This window comes from Macaca nemestrina, chromosome 6 (genome assembly GCF_043159975.1).
Source record: "Macaca nemestrina isolate mMacNem1 chromosome 6, mMacNem.hap1, whole genome shotgun sequence".
In the NCBI taxonomy this organism is placed as follows: domain Eukaryota; kingdom Metazoa; phylum Chordata; class Mammalia; order Primates; family Cercopithecidae; genus Macaca; species Macaca nemestrina.
The window spans coordinates 28,498,340-28,522,563 of NC_092130.1; the positions used below are offsets into that span (position 1 = coordinate 28,498,340).

Here is a 24,224-nt window from a genome sequence, read left to right on the forward strand (position 1 = left end):
AGGATTTGGCTTTGAGGCTTGAATGGTAAAGGTGTTTACATCCAGGTCCAGGGAAAATAAATTATTGCCTTCCCTTCTCTTGGCCTGTGTAGACCAAAAAGCTAAACTGTATTACAGCTTTGGATGATATGATAGAACCTGTAATCTTATTTTTCTAAGAAAACTTGGGAGATGGGAGCCAAGTGGGTAGAAGTCTCTCATTGAAGACCACTCTTTCTCCCATCACAAACATGTGTCCAACGGAGGAAAAGTTTAAATGAGGGACTTGAACGACTACACTTCAAGATGAGAACATCAGTCTTCGAGCTGCTGTCAGCACCTTTCATTAGCACTATATTCTCAAGTGGTGCATGAGTCTTTGGAGAGGCCCTTTCACTAGCACTTTATTCACTTTATTTAGGGAAAATCATTTCTTAATCTAAAAAAATTAAGCCCTTCTTCCTACTTTACTCATTACTGGACTAAATTCAGAATGTCTGAAGTCTCGGTGAATCAGGCAACAATCGTGCTAGAGCTCCAGCAGAAACTAAAGACAACGCCATTGTTCTAAGACATTCTGCCTCCACTCAAAACAGATAATCCGCAGATTCCAAACCAGCCTCCTTATAAGTAGTGTCTGGAATCCATCTGAGAGAGAGAAATCACTGGGCCATTTGCCCAACCTCTGCTGGGTCCTTGAACTTCTGCCACCATATTCAGCTTGTGGGCCCACTGGGAGCTGCCAGGTTGACAGTAGCCAACAAACAATTGAATAATCTCTTTGAGACACAGAGGGGGAATGTCACTGAAATCTTCTCTCAGACTATTTCAAACTAGTGTCCCTTATGGAAAATCAACATGAGTGGAGTGATTATAGCAATGAAAAGAACCTGGATTTTAGTCCTGCCACTACAATAGGCTGAGTGACCTTGGGTAAAGGACTAGGCTTTAGTTTCTCTAAATACACAATATGAAGAGTAGTATAGTATCTAAACTCCCTCTTAGCTCTAAGTGCTCTATGACTCTGTTTAAGCTAGTCTACAGGAAATTCACACGACCAAAAATTTAATGTCACTTTGATTTCTAAACCCTCCAAGGTGGATGTGTGGATACGCATGCATAAACACATGGACCCACACATTATTGCCTTTGGAAAATTTGCAGATTTCTTTTTTCTTTGCCCCTCTTGGCAAACGGTGGTGAGGAAAGGACATGAATCATTACAAAGTCAGAAATATCATCATGAATTAAGAATGGAAGCATATTCAAGGAAAAGACATTATCATCAACGTATAATGTAGTAAGGATTTAACAAATTACATGAATTTCATCTTTATGGAAAAATCAAACCAGATAAGCTAAGCCAATTACTTTAAGTGGCTCCAATGAACAGGGCAATACTTTCTTAATTTCCTCTTCAGTTTGAGCACAGGGGATACTATGCTTTGGGATTACAGATGCCAAGTGGTATGGTGGCCAAAAAACTGATTTAGGTACAATGAACGGTTTACCAGTTTTCAAACTCTTTGCTTATCCAGACCACACCAGTATTTATACATGGTGTGAGAAGTGGACACTGGTATAGAGGATTGGTGATTTCACCCTCCAAAACTACAGCTAATTCTAGGAGCCAAATCTAGGAGGTACCAATTAAGCAGACCAAATTTCTGCTTAATTGATTCTCACTTATTAGCTTATAATGTATCTCATTCATTTCAAGAATAGTCAAAATAAATGGCTGAACTTTGACACCCTCTAGTCCTTTCAAACACTGTTAGCTAAGACTCTAAGGAATGAACAAGAACAGGCATGAACAGAAAGGAAAAAAAAAATGTATGTCCGTGTGTATGTGGATATGTAATATCTTGATTTTAACTCTATTTTGAGTCTAAAAAACAAGAGGATTGGTCTTTTGACCCAAATTATTCCTTCTAAACTGTCAATAAATAAGAAATGAATCCCTCTCAAAAGCTCACCAATCTTTTTCATAGGCTATTTTGTTCATACTGGGGAGAAAAATAAATACGAGACATGGTTCCTTTCCCTCAAAGTACACATCTTTATGAGCATCATAAAATATAGAGATGGTGTTTTGTGAGGCTGCATTAGATTACAGAGTGGGCTGATGCCCCACCTAAACTGGTACCATCACTGATAACAGTCTTCTGTGAAAATTAGATTCCTTAGTTAATTGCAACACACTGAAATAGAAGGGGTGATTATTATGTCTGGAGTAACTGCCTCCTTACTAGAAGAATCTGGCAAGCACAAGGCTTGGTGGTGGTACAATCTGTATCAGCTTTAGGACAGAAGTCAAGATCTAAGATTTGTAGCTGTTTCCTAGTCTGGCTGGAATCCCAGTTAAGGAGCCATGAATACCACTCCAGAAAGCATCTTACTCAACGAGCACCTTTTGCACATTCTACCCACCCTCCACACCGACTCTGAAAAGGCAGACAAGATTTTCTCTGTGAGCTATGTTTCCTGGGTTGGCTAGGTGGCTTGCACTCTGAGGGGCTGGTAAGGTATGTTGAGAAAGAGTGAATCGACCTCTTCCCTTGATATATGGCATCATTCCTTCTTGAACCAACCAACCCCAAAATTCTCTAAATAGGCAAGCAGACAGCGTGTTTTTAAAATATAATTTAGCTTCTTTTCTACCACTGAGCTCCTCCTCTCAGAAATCAACTCCAGAAATTTGAATTAAGAACCTTCCCTGGCTGGGTGAGGTAGCTCATGCCTGTAATCCCAGCACTTTGGGAGGCTGAGGTGGGCAGATTACCCGAGGTCAGGAGTTCCAGACCACCCTGGTCAACATGGTGAAGTCCCATCTCTACTAAAAATACAAAAATTAGCCGGGCGTGGTGGCGGGTGCCTGTAATCCCAGCTATTCGAGAGGCTGAGGCAGGAGAATCACATGAACCCAGGAGGCAGAGGTTGCAGTGAGCCGAGATCACACCATTGCACTCCAGGCTGGGTGAAAAGAGACTCTGTCTTAAAAAATAAAAATAAATAAAAATTTTAAAAAAAACCTTCCTATTTTCCTGCAGTTCTGTGAAGCCAGAGACAAGTACTAATCCTGACCAAAGGGAGGAGTAGGAGAAATATGACTTGTTTTAATTGAGCTGCCTTGCTCTTGAGAACTACTTGCATCAGTATGAGGGAAATCATGTACGTTGGTAAGGCTTTGGCCTTATTGTATCCTGAAATCCCAATGCAGAGGGAGAACATCCTTGGTAAGCTGAAATCCCTATAGAATAACTTAAAAAAAAAAAAAAAAGATCCTGAAATGAAGCCCTCCTCAACCAAGCCCAGTATTAAGAGAATGAAACCAATAACTTTTTTCTGATTGTCTTAGCTGAGGATCCCAGAATGTCAAAGGTTTCCTACAAATATCTCACCCAGGTCTGAGTAACCTAGATTTGCAAGGGCCCATACTAGATGACACCTCTACCAATTATCATCCTGTTGTTTCCTAAGGATTTCTCAAGTCGTAGAGACACTAAATAGGTTTGCTCATACGTTGGTGCTATTTCATGTTGTTTTGATGGAGCTATGTGGTCATTTAAAGCAGTAACTAAGGTGCTTTGTCATTCATTAGAACAGCAAAATGAGTTCCAAAGTAGAAAAGTATTGGGCAGTAGAAACTGCCCAATAATTTTTAATACTAAGGCTCCTTCAGCTAATAGACCATTACTTCTCCTTCCTTTGCTTTCCCCCTACTCCTCCCACTGCCTCTCTTCTGTCAGCATCCCGTTTCATCAGTTTGTGCCTCTTATTTTATGAAACTGAACTATTAAAAGATGCTGATTTATTTCCAAGAGAAGTAGGGTAGACTAGAATGGACGTAACAACTCCTGTCTTATTTGCTTTAAGGCTGCAATTTCTGTTCATTGTCTTGCCCATGCACTTTGAAATTTCATTGCTCTGCTTTGGAACATTGGGTCGAGAAGTCAAAATGTAGAGAATAGCAAACCAAGAATATACTCTTCAGAGAGCCCAGTGATGGAAATTATATACTACATAGGCCATTAACCAGCTACAAAGCAGTAGCAGCTAACTAACCTGGGAATAAAATACATCTGCTGGCTGCATACTGATTCCAAGCATAATGGGTCTCCCCTTCCCACCTCCACCTGGCTCCACAATTCCCTGCATTGTCTTTTAACCTCCTCTTCTTCAGACTTAACTGTTTCCTTATGCAACTCCAGAAACCCAGTATCTTATTTAAACACACCTGCCATTTGAAGTAGACAGGTCAGGGAGCGGTGTGGGTCCTTCTTCTGGTATAACCTCAGGTTCATCATGGGAATATAGATAAGCTGTTTCACTTTCTTGGCCTATTTACTCTCCTGTAAAAAGAGGAAGTTGCAGGAGATTCTTCAAAACCAAACTGAATATTTTGATGGGTTGAAGAAAAGAAGAGCTATAGGATGTGTTGTAAAAGGTTTCATTGTATTCTAGTATCAGGCTTGGCACCCCATCTCAGGCCTTCTGGTGAGTAGGTAGGGAAACATTTAAAAAAAGAAGAGTGAGTCTTGGCCCTTGAAGAGATTATAATCTTAATCCTTTTCCTTGAAAGTCAAGGTATTTCACAACACTGGATGACTTGCCTCTAAGACTAGCTTCTCACCTGAGAATCCCATCACTCATCAGGACATTCCACTCTGGTGTTTTAGCACGTGTATCCTATGAAGGCTGTAACCCACTTCCCATGGCAGTTGTCTGAATTCTCTGCCAAAGCCTCTGCAAGAATCAGAAATCAGAGCAGAACTTGTGAAATATCCTTAGAGAAATAACTGTAATGACTCCTCCCTGCTCCCCCCTCCCCCACCCCCAATGTTATCATAGTGAGAAACTTCCAGCAAGATTTAACAATGTATTCCCTGGTGTGTTCCTGTTACTCTAAGTGCAGCTAAAGCAGAAAACATGGGACCATTCCAGACCATTGGAGGGTTTGTCTAAATTCATACCATTGACTTACTAATAAAAAGCAATTTATAGCTGATGTGACTGGAGTTGAGCCAGCTCTCTCCATATTCACCCTCAAACAAGACCTCACCCTGGAAACGTTTCTGAAATGCTTCTGCACTCCTATGGTTTCAACACTTCTTATAATCAGAACACTCTCTTTCTCAACAGGGATATTATGTATGCTTTATATCAATGGAATCCGAGACAATCAATCCAAAGTCTCTTGAAGGATGGGACATTTGAACTCAGATTCTAAACAAAAGTTCTTTTCCATAGCAGTTCACTATCTGGATTTATGTAATTGTGGTCTCATTCCAGCAGAGCAGTTTCTAACGGCCCTTTACTCCCACCCAAGCTCTGGACATGAAGTAGGAAAATGAAATTACAAGGGAAGCGTGTCAACAGAGCTGCCCCTCTCCAAAAAAGTTAAGTAGATGCTCCTGCTTGTGTTCAAGTCCTTTTGTCTGTGCACACTAGCCAGATGAGTTCATTGGACAAGGCCTCCATGACTGTGCTTCATAGAATCCACTTGGCCTCACCTGTCTCTTCAGTTGCATCTAGCTTGGTCTTTGGCACAACAGGACCATGAGCTACAGCAGTGATGTCAGGAATGTCTTAGCTACTGCTCTAAGGGCCAGCACAGTACCCCTTCTGGTCAGCTCTGGATGTTGTTCAGAAAAGTGGCACTCTTTGAATGGTCCCTATTTAGTGACCCCAAGTCTGTCTGGTTTAGTGGGTCTCCAGGTCCACGCACATGTCTTTGGATGACTTTTGAAATGTTTCCTTAGCCAGGAGAAAGCATTTTAATCTTCTTTCAAAGTGTAAGTTACAATGGGCTCAGGAAGAACTAGAACATATTTTACTACATAAAACATCACATGCATACATAATCTCCAGTTTTTCTATTCAGATTTTTAACTTCCCCATACCTGTCTTTCCACCTGCTATATATTAAATCTATTATGGAAAATCGGTATACCATGAAAGCAGGGCATCAGAGTAAAAACACAGCCCCTTTTCCTACAATATAGAAGGGGATAATAAAAGCACCAATATCACTACTAAAAGTGGGATGTAGTAACAGGAGCAGGAGGAGAGTCCCATGGAGAGGGCAAAAATTAAATAATGGAATGTGAGCAGTAATCTAAATAGATGAGATTTTGAGAGATGAGGACAAGATTCCAGAGAGAGGGAACAGTATGAACAAAAATATGGAGATTAAAAATAGACAGCACATTTCAGGTTATTATCCATTTGGATAAAGTGTAATCAATGGGAGACACGTTTGGGAAGATAGATTTAGACTACATCGAAAGCTTAAAGGGTCAGGATTCATTTAGTATAGCAGTTCTCAAAGGCAAACCAAAATGGTGCTCCTTCACAAACAGCGGCTTTCTATCTTCTTTCCATTAGCTGACACCTTCAGTCCAGCTCAGATTTTCCTGTACTTATTTTGAGCAAACTTAACTTTTCCTTTGTCTCAGAAGTAGAGTACCCACTAGAAATTCACATCTTCAAGAGTGTCAGTTTGAACCAGTAAGTACTATGCATTTAGTGTGTCCTAGGTACCCACTAGAAAGGGGATAGATAGGTATGGTAAAGTCATGGTTTTACTATGAGCTCACTATACTGATTCTGAACAAATTATTTCTATGCGTTATCAAGGCAATACTTAGTACAATGAAGGTATTTCTAAAGGAGAGCTTTTGATCCAAATTAGTACCTTTTATTGATCTAACTGAAATAGTAAACAGACCTGAAGAAAACATAGTCTAGCATGTCCTTTTTTACACCCTCAGTTGCATCTGAAATTACTTCTCCCAACAAACATCTCTATTCAAAGCATGAAAATCAGGTCCACAAAGAAAAAATGTATAGAGAGGGGAAAAGAAGTCAAATATGAGTAGAAAAAATAAAGACAAACATGTAATTGACTGGTATTAAGTCATTGCTAGTCCAAGCACAGAAAAGGAATAGTTTCTTTCACAAAGCTACATTTCTTAAGCAAATTCTTTAGAACACGATTGCCTCAAATCTTTTTTAAAACTGGTGTTTATATATCAAATCATCAGTTTGCTAAACTCAACTTTTTCCACATTAGATGCATCTCTACCTCATCTAAAAGCATACCATACTCAACATGTCAATTTAGCCTGAATGGTATAGAAAAGGCTAAAAAATTGAGTTCCCACTAGGTACTTCAGAGCATTTTAAATTCATATTACTTCATATTCTAATGGTTCAATCTTCCAATACTTAAGCCATTATATTTTCAGCACTAACAACAGTTAAAATGGTATGAGTAAATTAAATCCCGAGGGGGTCCCACCTGCTTATTATATTGAATGGATATAGATAAAATACCTACTCAATGTGATCCTTGTGCTTGTTAGACAAAAGGTTAGTGCAATGTTTAAAAAAAGAAAAAACAGCTTGAGTTTTACTTTCAATTCAAAACAAACATAGCAGGGACCTCAGTGGCCTCCAAGTATGTCTGATAAACTGGATAAAACATGTCTTCAACTGCTTTGGACTTGAAATGGACAAAGTGAACCACAAAGTGACCAATACAAAAACCTAATACTTTTTAAGCCCTCTTGATATTCCAAGACTGCCAAAGGGTATTCCACTCTCATTGTCTAGATCAGCATCACAGTAGACCTGTTCATTAAAAATCACCCTATCTAGAATTGATGCAAGTTACTGCAATGAATAATTTGTAGTGCATTTAGGGTGACGAGTGCTTGGTGCATGATTAGAATACTCAGTGACCGTTAACTTGGCAAGTGTTCAGACATACGATAGTGCTTCCAAATCACAAATCACTTGGTCCTCTCCCCCAGGAGAGGCCATAGGGAGACCTCATTCTCAAACTTGACTGGCCTAGGGAAGCTATAGAAAGAGACCAAGTTACCTTGCAGCCATAGTTGTGAACACACTGGAGACATACTTGAAAACTGGCAATGAACAGGACAACAGAGAGAATTCATTGCTAAGACAACATTAATGGCAAAGTTGTCTTTAATTTAAAACATTCCAAAATGAGTTTAAGATTACAAAATAAATGCAGTCACTGGAGGAAGGGGTTATTTTATTTATACACTCGATCTTAGATTTAGCAACTTTTAGTTTTGAGTCAGAATTCATTGACTAACTTAAGATGGGCTAGTTTCTGCCAACAGGGCAAGAGTGTGCAATCTCAGAGTCCCACCCAACCTTGCCAAAGCAAATGACTTCTGCATTAACTGGAAGTCATCCCCAAAGGACTTGCCCTTCATGTTTTCCCCATTTTGCCCACTTACTTGCACAAAAGGTGTACACTTTGTCTTAAAAGTTCCCTAGTTTGATGTTTAGGCAGAAGAGCAAATCCTCGGTTATTATTCTGCAAATAATTTTACATTTCCTTTATTCCAAAAATGTAGCTACTAAGTTAAATGTATCATGACCCACAAGGGGTAAAAGTTAGATACGAACTTCCAATAGCTAGGGCATGTTTCCTGAAACACTATGGTTCATTAGGTTCATTAGTACATTATTCAAGAAGTTATCGTAACCCCAAAGAATCTAAGAAGGGCACTGTGTAATTCTTCAGGTCACAATGCCAGCACGACTGTGGAGTCTGTTACAGGTAAGACAACCACAAGTAACAATTCTGTGATTCCAAATACTTTGGGGATGCAGAAAATGTGCTTAACTGGGCAGCGTGAATTAGCTAAGCAACAAAGTGCTTTGATGGAAGAGGTTCAAGATGATTCATACTTTCATTCCAGACCAGAAGTCACAAGCCCACATAGCAGCAACTCTGACAGCTAGCCAAAGTAGAAAGTATTTCTAAAAAGCAGCCTGGGGATATTTTAATTAATTGGCCTGGAAAATTAGGTCAGAATTACAAAGTTCCTCATCCTCATGAAGAAGAAAATGTGATAGTATGTCTTTTATATGGAAATTTCTTTGTATATATGTATAAACTTGGTATGGCCTTAATGCTGCAGTTAAGGATTTGTTTGGCTACCACCTTAAGCAGCGTGTTAAGCAATCGCTTCCTTAATGTAACATTTTTACTTCTTACTGGACACTCAACCTTCAACAACTAATTCCCTTTTGCCCCTTACTCTTCCCCTTCTTTTTTTGCATGAAGTCATAAAAGTTATGGCAGTTATTTTTTGGCTTGTAAAAAAAGAAATCTATTTCTGCAGTCTGAAGATGGAATGTAAAATTTCTGTGAAACATGTATATAACAGTATATTTATTGAACCATCCATATACACATATCCATGCTGATTCCAATGGAAAAAAATTAAAGTTTTCTGAAATTTTCTGTGGTTAACTCATAATTATTACTATTTAACCAACTTTATATGCAAGAACTTTCACTTACCCCAGGGAGAAACCTATGTATAACCTGGAAAATATCTCACTTTAGACAACGTTTTATGTCGAGAAATGAGAATTCATTGGTTCATTCAAGAAGTATTTATTGATAGGTGCTAGGCAAGATACAAAGATGACTCAGACACAGATCCTGCCCATAAGGAGCTTACAGTCTAATAGGGGAGAGAGAACACATACATGAGATACATGGTCAGAGCTATGTTTCAGTAAGATGAATCTAACATTGTGTATAAAGTAGGCTGGAGTAAGAAGAGGTTAAGTGAAGCTGAGAGTACTGAAATTACATAGGTGAGGAAGACAGACGTGAAAGACTTGAGGTAGAACTGACAGGACTTAGCTGAAGACTGGATATTGGGAATAACAAAAATGGAAGCAGATGACTCAGACTTTAGCATGGATGATGTCATGAACTGAAAGAAGGAACAAGTTTTGGCAAAGAAATGAAAATTTCATATAAAATTCTTCTGCACAGAAACAAACTGCCTGGGATATACCAGGCACAATCAGGAAGAAATGGCTAGTTACCCAGACCAATGGAAGCACCTCAAAATGGCCAGTGACTTCCTCCCCCTTCTATACCCATCCCCCCAAATTTCCCAACAATTTCCTCCACTAAAATGGTATAGTGCCTAACATTTATTAAATTCAAGGTCTATCTCCAGACATGCCTCCCTTAGGAATGAAAACAGAAATATATTAAGTTATTCAACTCAGTAAGTTATCATCTAAAGACTCTAGTTGTGAGTCACTGTACCTTCTGGTGGAATACAGAGATTAACTCCCTAGTCCTTATCTTCTAGGAGCTTACAGTCTAGTAAAAATAATGTAATTCTAATTCTAGATTGAAGGGGTAAGTTATGAACTATGAGAAAGACAAAGTGCTCTAGAACAGTTTTAGAAATGAAGGTCGGAACAGGACCTCAAACAAGAGGGACAATGTGGAAAGTAGATGAGAATGGATTTGTTCCTCGGACAGATCAGCCCCAAAAAGGGCTACTCCCCATTCCTGTTGCCAATTTTTTCTTAGGAAAAAACATAGCTCTTGTACTGATCTTTTAAAAAAAACTACTTACATGGCAAGAGATAGGAGGAAAGGGGAGAGTGTAGATCTCAGTGGACCTTCAGGGAAGAGAGAAGGCACTTGAAGCCAAGGAATCACAATGCCTGGCTTATCAGGAGGACCCTAAGTGTTTTAGCAAGGCTGGAGCATCACTTCCATGAAGAGTGGGAAAAATAACTGAAAAGTAGTATTAAGACCTTGATATAAACATGGCATTGCCAGGCACTAAACAGGGTACACGCCTAAGACCAAATTGCTGCCCCCTAGGAGCTTACAATTACAACAATACAAGGTGGAAAAAGCACCACAATGTACAGAATGCAAAATGCTGAAGTATTTCGGAGAAATTACAGCTGAGTTTCAGCTATTAACACATTAGGATACCCAATAGCTTTCTGACAGCTAGTAGTAAACCCATCCCTGAGGGGAGCACAAGTTAATGTCCTTAGACAACAAGCCCTGGTAGAGCTGAGCCATTAAAGACAGTTCTAAGAAAATAGAGAAAACAGGGGTATGAAAACTACAGAAGCAACTGGGTGAACATACAAAAAGTGATACCTTCCCTTTTCCTCCTGACAAACTTTAACAGTGCTGGCCTTCCTACAGTGAATCTAAACTGATGATCACCGTATTACTTCTAGAAGCAGATCTGGGACTCTACTAGCCAATTATCTGATCATTTGTAAAATGAAGGGGTTGTACAGGTCACTTCCTAGTCCTTTCCAGCACTAACATTCTATGATTCAAAGAATTCTGAGAGTTTCTCTGTTCTTTGTGGTAATAATCAAAATAGAAGAAAAAAAAATTTAAGTCTGATGCTTCTCACTCAAAAATATAATTATTTTCTATATAAATGACAAATGATCCCTATGCTATCAGCTAAATTTTACTTCCACCCTATCCTTCTTCAAAATTCATGGATTTTTTAAAACCACATGTCCTACAAGATACCTTAGCATGCATCAAATGGTTTTTCAAAAAGTTTTCTCCTCTCCTACTTCCTTATACCAGCTTCTTGGTATAATGTCATTTAAAGGGCCAAATCAGTGTACATCCAATCTTCGTAACAAAATTTTAAAATTTAGGAGAACAACTGACATCAAAACATAAGGACAACGAGTAACCAAAGTGGTTTTTGTTTTGTTTTCCGATTTTTTGTTTTTTAGAGACAGGGTCTCACTCTGTCACCCAGGTTAGAGTGCAGTGGCACGATCATAACTCACTGCAGCCTCCAACTCCTGGGCTCAAGCAATATCCTGCCTCAGCCTCCCGAGAGACCGAGACTACAGGAATGCGCCACCACGTCTGCCTCATTTTTCAATTATCTGTAGAGAGAGGGTCTTGCTGTGTTGCCCAAGCTGGTCTCAAATCCCTGGCCTCAAGCAATCCTCTGGCCTCAGTCTCTCAAAGCACTAGGATTACAGGCATGAGCCACCCAACCCACCCCAAAGTGATTTTAACTTCAGCAATAGTTAAAACTGTTTCTATCCAGGTTAAACAGGATTTAAGCTTCCCTCTAATTACTACGAAAAATATAGGCAACCTTCCCCATAAGTGAGCTCCTGAGAATACTTGATTCAGCAAATCAATAATTTCTGGTAAACATCCTTAATTCACTTAAAAAAAAAAAAATCCTAAGACACACTGTATGCATTGTATGCACACTGTAGCTTACAAATCTGGGACACTGGCCACATTTCAAAATACTAAACACATATGAATTTCTGTAATTGCCCAAGTCACATGATTTATTAAAGAAATAGTTGATCAGATTCCCTATATTATCTTCCTCTTACTTACAGGGAATTAAAAGAAGCTACTAGGTTTAAGTAGGAACTGTGGAGAGAAGATGAATCCAATGTTCTCAAACTAAGTCACATAAACAGAAACTAAAAACCTAATTCCAAGTCAACGCATATGCATAATCAAAAACCAAAACTGGTTAAGGGTTTTAGGTAACCTCTAATCATCTTTTTACTCATTCAGGCCTTGATTTGAGACATGAAAGCATGAACAAGGCAGTTTAATTTCAGGGTTGTTCTGAGGTGGTATCTATCCACTAGTAAGAATGTAAATATAAACAAGTTTTTTTCTCACATGTGCCACCATCTCTCCTTTACTATAGTCTGTTAAGAGTTGACAGGCCCACCTATGGTCCCCAGAACCTCAACATTAAACAAATATAAATCCCAAATATAAATCCCCTTAGAACCAGAAATTCTTAGTTATCATTTTGTGCCACATAGCCATTACTTGATTAGCAACTTTAACTCAACCCCTCATCCCACATAAGACATTGCAAAGTTTTTTTGGTACATTAGGCAGTTAGCTAAAAAACCTGATACTCAAATAAATGTTGATGTTACTACTTTTGCAAGTTTAAAAACGGCTCAACTAAAAAGGTCAACAATTATCTCATCTGTATGCAATACTGCAAAGATTCCTTTAAGTAGCACAAGAAGAAAACTGCAATATAAAAGACATCTTTATAGATTTGACAAATGCAACCATTTAAAAGAAACGTCACTCAGCAAAAACAGTGGTCTACAAATCTAAGCTCTTCAGAAAGGTTACCTATAAGTTCTAAAATGGCTTTCTATAAAGTGCAACATTTTCCATTAAATTGTTAAATTCTACAAGGGTTTTTCAAATAGAAGGATGAAGAAAAGTATCAGAAGGTGACAGTTTATAAGCACAAAACATAAATTCTATAAACTCACCTGGATTATGCTCTAATAAAAATACTGTTATCCACATCCAGATTTGAAGTTTGCACTAAATTATCAAATCAGATGAGAAAAAAACTTAAAAACAAACCACTACTATTGTGTTACCATATATAATCTGCAAATCAAAAAGACTCACAAAATCCAACTTTAATTATCTTGTTTGCCCTAAAGGAAATTAAGAAATGTAATGTTAACCTTGTTCTGAATGTATTCCAGACTCAAGTCTCCCTACAGTAGGAAGCTCATTGCGGTCTATGTTACTGAAATGTAATTAGGGGGGCATGATGGTTCCAGAGAAAAATCATCAGTTTGGGAGGCAAATGCACTCCTTGCTACATGAATGACTTGGAAGCCTGTCATTTAACTGCTCTGATTCAGTTTCTTCCTCCTCTATTGTGCTGAGGACAATATCACCCAATCCGCAGCACAGATGTGAAAATTAACTTTTCTAACCTAAAGTGCAAATCATCTAACACTGTGGTAATGACACACTCATCCAAAGTCAAATTATTATTTTTGGATTATCGATCTCACTGGTCCCTAGCAATATCTGACAAAGTTGAGAACACTGGAATATACAAAGTAAAGCCCAACCTCACCACTAACACAAAAATACAGTTTAAGGCCCAAGATCTCTAATTATAAATCAATAGGTCTTAAAAAACTAAGACCCACTGAACCAAACAAATCTTATCTAGCTAAAATACTCATGAGGCCAGGTGCAATGGTGCACACCCGTAGTTCCGGCTACTTGGAAGGCAGGAGAACTGACCAGGCCAGGAGCTTGAGACCAGCCTGACAACATAGCAAGACCTTGCCTCTATAAAAATAAAAATTAAAAAAAAAAAAAAAAACTCTCATGGGTCAAGAGTTCTAAGTTCAGTAGCTAATAACTATACACTGGGCCATTCCTATGGATGAAAATTTTCATTTTAAAATCTGAAAATGTTCAATGTGATGAGCTCCTACTGCTGCCACCTATAGAAAATGTTGCCCTAACATTATCATTTTCCAGCAGTGGAAATGTATACATCTCTGAGCTCTCATGTTTACATGCAATAATGTACATAATTGTACAAGGATTCTCAACAGTGCTGATCATGATGCTAATCCTATTTCTTAGGTCCAATACTATCATTCTAAACCTCACAATCATCCCAACTCTGATGACTGAAAGTACTGGGGAAGACTTGTATTTTCTGAGATTGTGCAGTAATTCCCTGCAACAAATCACAAGCAGCATCAGCATGAATTGCTACCACCTCTCCACATTTACACACACATACACAACACACACATACATTTGGTACAGATAATAAAAAGTGAAATTACTAATTCCTTAGAGTAGACGTTACTGTAATTCTTGAAACAGATTTCCATTTCCTAGTTTATTTATCTGAGGCTGAGTTTCAAAAGAATGAGTCTTCATTCCAGTTCTTCTAATCCCACAGCTCCACCCACCCACAGGAATAGGGACTATCAGTATTCTCAGTGGAGTTGCTTCATTTTTACACATTTGGTATCCTTAGACCCCACCCAATAAATGCCAGATGCATGTCTCTCCAATAAACCTTCCAAATTTCACACATTTCTAAATGTCCTCTAGGATGTGATAACGCCAAGCTGAGGACCGCTGCATCTAGTTAATGCCGTTAAGTCTCCAAGTAGGAAGAACTCCTGTTTTGAAATGTGTAATTTAGTATTCACCTGTGAAGGATAATTTCTAGGCTATCCATAATTTATTACCTTGAAGTTACCACAAAGTAATTTTTTTTTTCCAAACTAACTCAGACTAAACTTTTCTTTCCACCCACCACACGCTTAATATAAGCTACACAAGTATAAGCTGTATTTCTTCCTATTATCACTGATCTGGGCCAAAAGTGGTTACCAAAGTTACTTAAACTAACCCTACAAAAAACCCATGTGATTCAGTTACATTAAGTTTATGTAAAGGAGATGCTGCCAATTTTCAAATATTTGAGGAACTGGAACCAAACTGGTAATACCAACTTCACTGTGGTCTTAACCATCACAGCAAACCTAGAGTTTCTCAGTAACGCAAACCAAATATTCCTATGCTATCTTCAAACGACAGTCCTAAAGATGAATACTGTTAAGAAAATAAATACGCTGAATTTTACAACCTGGTTGCCCTTCAATTAGTAATGACAAATAATCAAACAAAATTTGTTTCACACGTGTAAACAAAACCTTCACCCATCTCACACACAGCACTCAACAAATAACACATATGTGAAACGAGTATTAGTCTATATTGCCAGATTAAATTTTCTTCCAGAAATATTTTAATAAAAATTGGCCATTTCCAAGTAACACCCACTGCATGCCCATCAATAAAAGAACCATAACAAAATAGAAAATTTACCATATGGCTATGATTTTAAGAAAAAAAATGCGGACACGAGCACATGAGCAAAGTCCAATATGAAAGTAACATTCCTTCTTACGGGCTATGATTAGGAATCTGATTAGATACCAGAATAAAAATACAAATGCTGAACTATTTAGGTCAAAGAACCTCTATAGAAGCATCTGTCTTCGAAGGCATTCCAGTTTGAGACTCAATTTTAGAATAAGGCATAACAAACACGTTAACAAAAGACATACACAAAGTGATGAAAGAGGGATTCTGTAATTCCCCACATACTCTGGACCTAATAAAACAAATCTAGATTTTTTTTTAATTATTTTTGTTTAAACAATTGCCAAGACTGAAATCAAAGATAAATAGAAGGCACAACAGTTTTGCTCTGGTTGTTATCTAAGTTTTGGGAATTTTTTTGCTTTTTGTTTTTTTACAAATACAAATTAAACATGAAAAAACTACTTTAAAAAACAACAGTTCAAGAAAAGCCTATCAGTTGCATTCTAGACATTTAAAACCTATTATCACAATTTAAATTTCAATGGTAAAAACAGGTTTTAGAATTGTTTTGTGATCCTTTATCAAAAGAAAATTTCTATTCCTTTTATTCAGTTTTTAAACATACCAGTGAGAATCAAAATTGTCAAATTTTCCAATGGCAATTTCTCCACACTAGAAGGTAGTCATGACTCTCAAAGAAGAAACAATTTGGGTTTTTCCTGCCTTCAAAATATTATCAAATCCTGTATTTCTTACAGGCTTTTGAAACACATAGAAAATAAGAAATATTCCAATGAAGGAAACATACCAAATGTCAGTAATACACAAGACATTCCTTTGGGGAAATGGCTGTTAAAAAAAAAATCCAGTCTGTATATGCAAAGTAAGCAAGGAAATTCAGTTTTTTTTTTTTCTTCTTTAAAAGTCCGTTATTCCTAAAATATCATTCCACAAAATTGGAAGTGAAAGACTAAAGGTCAGGAAAGGGAAGAGAGGGAAAGGGAGCACACACCATTAACACACAAAAAAAGTAAAATTATACAAACTTAAGCAGTTTATAACAGACTGGGGTCATACTCCAAGATACCAAAGGCTGGTCGAAGATTTCACCATTCTGTTGGAACTAGGGTTTGTATGACTGCGTGAAGATCCATGAAGATTCACTGCCGTGGCGCAAGCCCCCTTCCCACTCCAAATCCTGGTTTCTGCACCATGCCTCCACGGGGAGGGCCTCTCATTCCACCACCCAGCCCACCTCGAGGGCCTCCAGGTCCCCGAAGGCGATTATCTCGTCGGTCGCCTTCCCTGGCAGCTCGAGTCTTCTTCTCTTCGACATTCAGACGGACCTCACCTCTGAACATGATAGGCTGTAAGAATCAAGGTGACCAGACTTAAGAGTAGTGATGAGCTATCACTATCAAAGAAAGCTATAATAATGAACCAGCAGAGGCTGGGCAATGGCTCATGCCTGTAATCCCAGCACTTTGGGAGGCTGAGGCAAGTGGATCACGAGGTCAGGAGTTCAAGACCAGCCTGACCAACATGGTGAAATACCATCTCTACTAAAAAAATACAAAAATTAGCCAGGCATGATGGCACACGCCTGTAGTCCCAGCTACTCAGGAGGCTGAGGCAGGAGAATCACTTGAATCTGGGAGGCAGAGGTTGCAGTGAGCCAAGATCGCACCATTGCACTCCAGTCTGGGAAACAGAGCAAGACACCGTCTCAGAAAAAAAAAAGAACCAGCAGATTATAAATCAGCTAAATTCTCACAGTTCAGTTTTTTGTTTGTTTTTTTAATGCGACAGAGTTTCACTCGTCACCCAGACTGGAGTGTAATGGCACGATCTTGGCTCACCGCAACTTCTGCCTCCCGGGTTCAAGCGATTTTCCCTGCCCCAGCCTCCAGAGTAGCTGGGATTAGAGGCGCCCACCACCACACCTGGCTAATTTTTGTATTTTTAGTAGAGACAGGGCTTTGCCATGTTGGCTAGGCTGGTCTCAAACTCCTGACCTCAAGTGATCCGCCCGCCTCAGCCTCCCAAAGTGCTGGGATTACAACATTTCAGTTTTTAACTGAGAACATACAATTTACCATTAACAAATACCTGGAAAGGTGATTAGGTAGGCAGGCCAGTTTTAAAAAGCCATTTTAAATAGCACAGCAGCACAAGTTAACTCTCATCGTACTTATTTTTTCTCATATAATTATGTAAATTGAATAAAGAATTGCCACCTTCTCCATAGATTTGGAGGCTTAGAATAAAACCTCATCACCGCCAATGCGAAAAGATGGTACTGTACATATTTATGCAAAGTACGTATATATTTAAAATAAAAACTTCATTAATCTGACATAAACTTTAACTTGTTCTTCACCTCCTGAGAAGTTTGGATAGTCTTGGGCTTCATTTGCTAACAGAGCCAAAGTTACCAAACATTTCAATATATTCAATTATGCTCTTCACCAGCAATATAATTTTCTAATTTCTTAAAATAAGCATCTAACAGTACTTACTATGTGTCAGGGAAGTGTTCTATTCAAATTTATTAACTCACTTAACCTTTACAACAACCCTCTGAAGGTAGATACTTACTTTAAGGACTAGCAAACTAAGGACTGGGGAGGTTAAGTAACTTGTCCCATGGGTCACAACACTAATGAGTGATGAAAGGAGAATGTAAATCAAGGCCTCCAAACTGGGAAAAATAAGCTTTGAACCACTAATGTACACTACAGTATGTCATACACCAGGGCAGTCAGTCTTACATAAGCTATTTCTGCTCACACAAAAAATTACTGAAGGAAGCATAGTAGACTTCTATCAATATCATGAAATGAAGGGTGGCCACTAGGCCTAACAATGTGCTGAATGATGGATTTATCTACAAAGCCTACTGGACATTTCTGAGTTCTTCAGTGGCTTTGGTGAGATGAACCACTGTTCTCTCATTTCTCAAACAGTATTTTGCAGGAGATGCTTCACAAAAATATGTGGTAAAATAATTTGAAAGATAATGTATATGTGCATACTCAGGTTGACATAATGTTAGGACCACAACACTAAACTATGCAGTATGGCCAGGTGCACTGGCTCACACCTATAATCCCAGCACTTTTAGGGAGGCCAAGGTCAGTGGATCACCTGAGGTCAGGAGTTCGAGACCAGCCTGGCCAACATGGGGAAACCCCGTGTCTACTAAAAATACAAAAAAATCAGCTGGGCATGGTGAGGGGCACCTGTAATCCCAGCTACTCAGGAGGCTGAGGCAGGAGAACTGCTTGAACCTGGGAGGTGGAGGTTGCAGTGAGCCGAGATCACACCATTGTACCCCAACTTGGGCAGCAGAGCGAGACTCTGTCTCAAACAAACAAAAAAAACCTTGCAGTATGCCCATTAGCATTCTAGAGAATATCACTGATCTGCAATATTTCTATTACATGGTTTAAAGTACACAATTTTAATCCACAGGGACAGAAAGCGGATTAGTGGCTGCAAGGGGTTGGGGAGACAGGTACAAGGAATGACTGCTTAGTGAGTAAAGAGCTTATGGCTTTTAGTAAAAAACTTTTGGAATTAAAGGTAATGGTTGCACAATATGTGTTCTAAATGCAATTAAGTTGTACATTTTTAAATGGTTAATAGTGTTATGTAAATTTCACCTCAATAAAAAAGTATAGCTTAGTAAATTAATATTATTTATACCCTTGTTCTTCTCCACTACTACAAAAAGCAGTTTTTTGCTAGGGGAGGGGAAGCTTTCTTTGGGGCTACCACGGTAAGATTTCCATTCTACAAATTCTTCTATTATTAGAATTTACAGGGTAAGAGTACTATTAGTAAGGGTGGTTCCAAGTAGTCTGACTATATAATTTATCTTCCAAACCCAATTTATTGACTTATAGGAGAAGTTCTTAATAGTTAGTCTCTACAAAACAGCAGTACCCCAAAACAGCCCTGGGCAAACTGGGTCTTATCTAATAGTTAAAAGTAGGTTTGTATTTCACCTCCTGTACACCAAAAGCCAACACCAAGGAAAGGTAGTTACGTAAATCTCAGTGCACTGATAACTATTCATTTTCTCATTCTCATAATTCATGTTTTCAAAAACTAAGTTATTTAAACATAAGTTTCATTTTTCTAAACCCCCAGGCAGGTCTTTTAACAATAGTTGAAAATAATGGAATAAATTACCTGAATATGTTGGAATAAACTGCACTTTACATAAAGACCCAGCTGTAAAGATAAATATATTCTAAAGAACCAAAACCTTTAAAAAAAAAAAAAAAAAATCAAGATGAAAAGCTGCTTACCCTGTTGCTAAGGACCTTCTGAACAGGCTCAGAATCATCAAACACAACAAAACCAAAATTGGGTAATTTCCCACCACTGTTAATGCGCAACTCCACCACGTTCCCATAATCTGCAAGTGAAACAGATTCTCAGATAACTACTTAGACCATTCCCTTTAAACATTCCATGTACACAGTCCAATACAGTAGCCACTGGATGCATGTGACTACTGAGCACTTGAAATATAAATACAGCTGGTCTGAATTAAGATGTGCCTCTCATAAGTGTAAAATTATGGGAGGCACATTTGGATTTCAAAGATTTATTATGAAAAAGTGTAAAATATCTCTCACAATATTCTTACATGTTGAAATGACAATGCCTTAAGAGTTAAATGTTATTAAAATTATCCAGTTTCTTTTTACCTATTTTTTTCCTTTTACCATGACTACTAGAAAATTTATAATTACGTATGTGGCTCATTTTCTATTTCTACTGTACAGTGCTAGAGAGACACTAGATGAATTTAGTGTTCAAAACTCAATAACCTACTTTGAAAGAAATCTTTAAGCTCTGATTTGTCCACTTCATGAGGCAGGTTGCCAATGAAGAGTTGGTGACTGTCAGGGTGTCTCACCATTCTTCGGGGTTCAATGTCACCTTGCTCACCAGCCTCACGGACTTAAAAGGAGACAAAAACATCAATTAAAGGTAAGAGAAAGAAGACATCTTTCAGTGACTGCTCACATTCAATAGTTTTCCCTCTACCGTAAAAACAGGCAATTCCATCAACCCTACAATATTTTTATTTTAAAGTATATAAATATCAACTGCCCTCCCAAAATAAGCTCTCACCTCAAAATCCCCCAAACGAGAAATCGCCCTTCTGAGCTCTTACTTGGTCTGGGTCCCCTTTGGGGAGGAATATTTATTCGCTGTTCTCGCACTCTTTGATCCCTTTGAGGTCTCTGTGGTGGAATCTGAGATTCAGGCTTAGACTCTGGACGGGGCTGAAAAATTTTAAGTTAACTTTTGTGTTAAAACAAAGCAGGCTTATCCTTTTTCTTAATGAAGTTTCTTAGCTAACAAGTTTTAAACTAGAAAATGGACAATTCCCTAACAAGAAAAATCATTAAAAACCACCTTATAACCTTCTCTTCTGTCTTATATATCAGTTTTGTTTCTACATTGATTTGGGTTGTTTTTTTTTTTTTTTTTTTGAGCCAGGGTCTCACTGTGTTGCCCATGATGCAGTCCAGTGGCACAATCATGACTCACTGCAGCCTCAACCTCCTGGACTCAAGCAATCCTCCCACCTCAGCTTCCTAATTAACTAGGACTACAAATGCATGCCACAAGGCCCGGCTAATTTCTTATTTTTTGTAGAGACAGGGTCTCACTATGTTGCCTGAATTGGTTTCAAACTCCTAGGCTCCAGTGATCAGCTGGCTTCAGCCTCCTAAAGTGCTGGGATTGCAGGCATGAGCCACACTGCACCTGACCAGTTTTCACACTCTCTAAACCTCTGTTGAATCAAATTACCAAAATATAAGTACACTTGCCTAATGTACAAGTTTTATTAAGACCTTACCTGTGAAGCTGGTACTTTAACAACATGAGGTGGTATCCCAGTAACTGGAACAGCTCCACTGGGTGGAAGGTTCTTACTGGTCACAGATGCCCAAGAAAACGTCTAAGGGAGCAATACCAACATTACATAATTATACCATGTATCAAAACAATATAAAAGCTACTAACTCTTGATTTCCTGTACAAAACAAATGGTAACACATTCTCACAGGCAGGATGGAGTTTATACATATATTAAGATTCTTCTCTTTCAGCTATTCAAAATTTAGTATTGAAATTCCTTGGGACTGATGATCAGGCAAATCTGAGAGGCTTAGGTTCAAGAAACTACTCACTTTTTTTTTTTTTTGAGACAGAATCTAGCTGTTGCCCAGGCTGGAATGCAGTGGCATGTACACAGCTCGCTGCAGCCTCCATCTCCTGTGCTCAAGTGATCCTCCCACCTGTTTCCCAAGCAGCTGAAACTACAGGCATGTGCCACCATATCCAGCTATTTTTTCTTTTTAGCAGAGATGAAGTCTCACTGTATTGACCAGGCTGGTCTTTAACTCCTGAACTCAAGCAATCCTCCTGGCCTCTGCCTCCCAAAGTGCTGGGATTAAATGCGTGAGCCACAACGCCTGGCCCAAGGAAAGCTACTTTCATTCAAATTTGTGAATCAAACAAAATTCCCTCTCCTCCAAAATCAGCTCAGCTCTTCCTGCTGTCATTCAATCCAATCCATGGTACAAACATTGACTCAATTATATCAACTGTAGAATCATCATGAACACCTTTCTCACACATTTAAAAATTGTCACAACCTGTTATTCTACCTAATTATTTCTTTTCCATTTCCACTGCCACAACTCTAATTCAAACCATCATTCTCTCTTACTAGGTTTACTATAATAACCAACTAAGTGGTCATCTGGTCCAGTCAAACTACTTTCCCACTTGCTTCTTATTGTTTTGTTCTTGTGACAAGGTCTTACTCTGTCTCCCAAGCTGGAATGCAGTGACATAATCACAGCTCACTGCAGCCTTGACTTCCCAGGCTAAGCAATCCTCCTCCCTCAGCCTCCCAAGCAGCTGGGACCACACATAGGCATCACCATGCCCAGCTGATTTTTTCCACTTGCAAGCTAAAGTCATTTCAACATTGCTCTTTCCTACTCACCTATTAGCTGCCAGAGAGCAAGAACCCCTATCTGTTTTGCCAATACCTACACTTTGAACAATGCCTAACACACAGCAGGAATTTGAATTAATTGTTGAACAAACAAATGACATAACCCTAAGCCTATCAATACAGCACTAAAAATTATATTCCTTCTCAGAGTGCCAAATGTAAAGGTTTCATGAGTTCAGTTAACAACACCCTAATAAGACTCAGGAGGACAAACTGAAAACTTCCGAAATCAGGTATGCCAACTAGCAAAGAAATCTTACTTCAGCAGTTCATTCCTACTTCCACTATAAAGTTATCTTCAAAAAAATTTCATAGAAAAAGTATATTCTGCCATGTTGTTTTCCTTAAAAAGATGTTATAAATTTGTAGTAACAAGCATGTAATAATTTATAGTGTAAAAGCTTGAATATTAAAAAGATAAGGAATCACTGACACGGTGCTACAGTGGCACCTAAACTTTCTAGTCTAACAGGCATTCAAGTTACCTAGGGGAAGGGAGTGGTTTTTTTTGATGAAATAAACTAATACACATCTTACCTCTCTCTTATCAAAGGCATGGCTCAATATCTAAGAAATTTCCCTGAAATGAACCACCAATATGAAAATGTATCTACAAAAGTCAACCGAACAGCAATACAGAACAGAGATTTCTCTTTTTTAAAAAATAACTAGAAATAGAATAAAAATGAAGACATGTTTCATACCCTCAAGTCTTCCTGTACTGTCTGAGCTATGTCTGCAGGTGCTGGAGAAGAACTCTTCTGAGTATCCTCAGGAGCAGTTTCTTCTAATACTGGCTCAGGCTTTTCCTCTTGGATTTCAGATACAGGTTCTTGTTCTGGTTCTGGTTCAGGATCAGGCTCTGGTTCAGCAACAGGCTCCTCTAAATGTTCTTCCATGTCATTACTTTGATGGAAAAATTTGAGAAATATCATTCTGCCACCATTTATTTCGCAAAAAATTCCCTATCATTTATTAACCAGAAACCAGAACATAGAGTTAGCTCCCTCTATTCAAAAAAAAAAAAAAAAAAAGCTAAGAATCGTAATCTGAGTTTTTAAAAAGTAATTTTTAAAATGCCACTCAATAACTTCACTGGAATCCATTTGGGCAAATTCTGATAAGCAAATGAATCAGGACATCAAAATGAACCAAACCACTTTATGGCTGGAATCCCACAATCATTACAATTCATTTAGCATACAACATCAGAAAAACTCTCAAAATAGGCTGGGGGAGGGGGGAAAGAAAGTTGCCATTCAATGGGTACAGTCTGTTTGTAAGGTATATGAAGTTATCTTCAATAAGATTTGTAAGGTGAAAAGTCCTAGAGATCTATCATACAACCATATCTATACAGTTAACACTACTATACTTTATACTTAAAAATGGTTAAGATAAAAAAAAAGGTTAAGATGGCAAATTTTATGATATGTGGCTTTTAACACAAACACACAAAAACTTTCAAATACGTAAAGAATTTGGGGGAGAAAATATATTAGTTATGATTCAGAATACAATTCTTAAAATTCCACATAAATCAAACCAGGAATGCTGTTAAAACTGCAGAGGGGCTGGGCACACACCTGTAATCCTAGCACTTTGCGAGGCCAAGGTGGGCAGATCACCTGAGATTAGGAGTTC

At 38.4% G+C, this 24,224-nt stretch overlaps 2 protein-coding genes across 5 annotated transcripts in view; both read right to left on the reverse strand.

Moving 5' to 3' along the window:
• LOC105466836 (histone H2B type 1-J-like) overlaps window positions 1-9,291 on the reverse strand; it is an 88,389-nt gene extending 79,098 nt beyond the window's left edge. The window contains exon 1 of the mRNA XM_071098188.1: window positions 4,217-9,291. The gene's annotated coding sequence lies outside the window, so the exon portion shown is untranslated. The remainder of the gene's footprint in view (window positions 1-4,216) is intronic.
• A 120-nt stretch (window positions 9,292-9,411) lies between these two features.
• Window positions 9,412-24,224, reverse strand: part of LOC105466839 (G3BP stress granule assembly factor 1) — a 39,697-nt gene continuing 24,884 nt past the window's right edge. For all 4 annotated transcript variants that reach the window (XM_011715918.3, XM_011715919.2, XM_011715920.3 and 1 more), the window contains exons 7-12: window positions 23,285-23,486; window positions 21,411-21,512; window positions 20,718-20,829; window positions 20,372-20,500; window positions 19,840-19,949; window positions 9,412-16,890 (exon numbers count right to left, since the gene is read on the reverse strand). In XM_011715918.3, coding sequence (XP_011714220.1) covers window positions 16,684-16,890; window positions 19,840-19,949; window positions 20,372-20,500; window positions 20,718-20,829; window positions 21,411-21,512; window positions 23,285-23,486 — 862 coding nt within the window. In that variant the 3' untranslated portion in view covers window positions 9,412-16,683. The remainder of the gene's footprint in view (window positions 16,891-19,839; window positions 19,950-20,371; window positions 20,501-20,717; window positions 20,830-21,410; window positions 21,513-23,284; window positions 23,487-24,224) is intronic.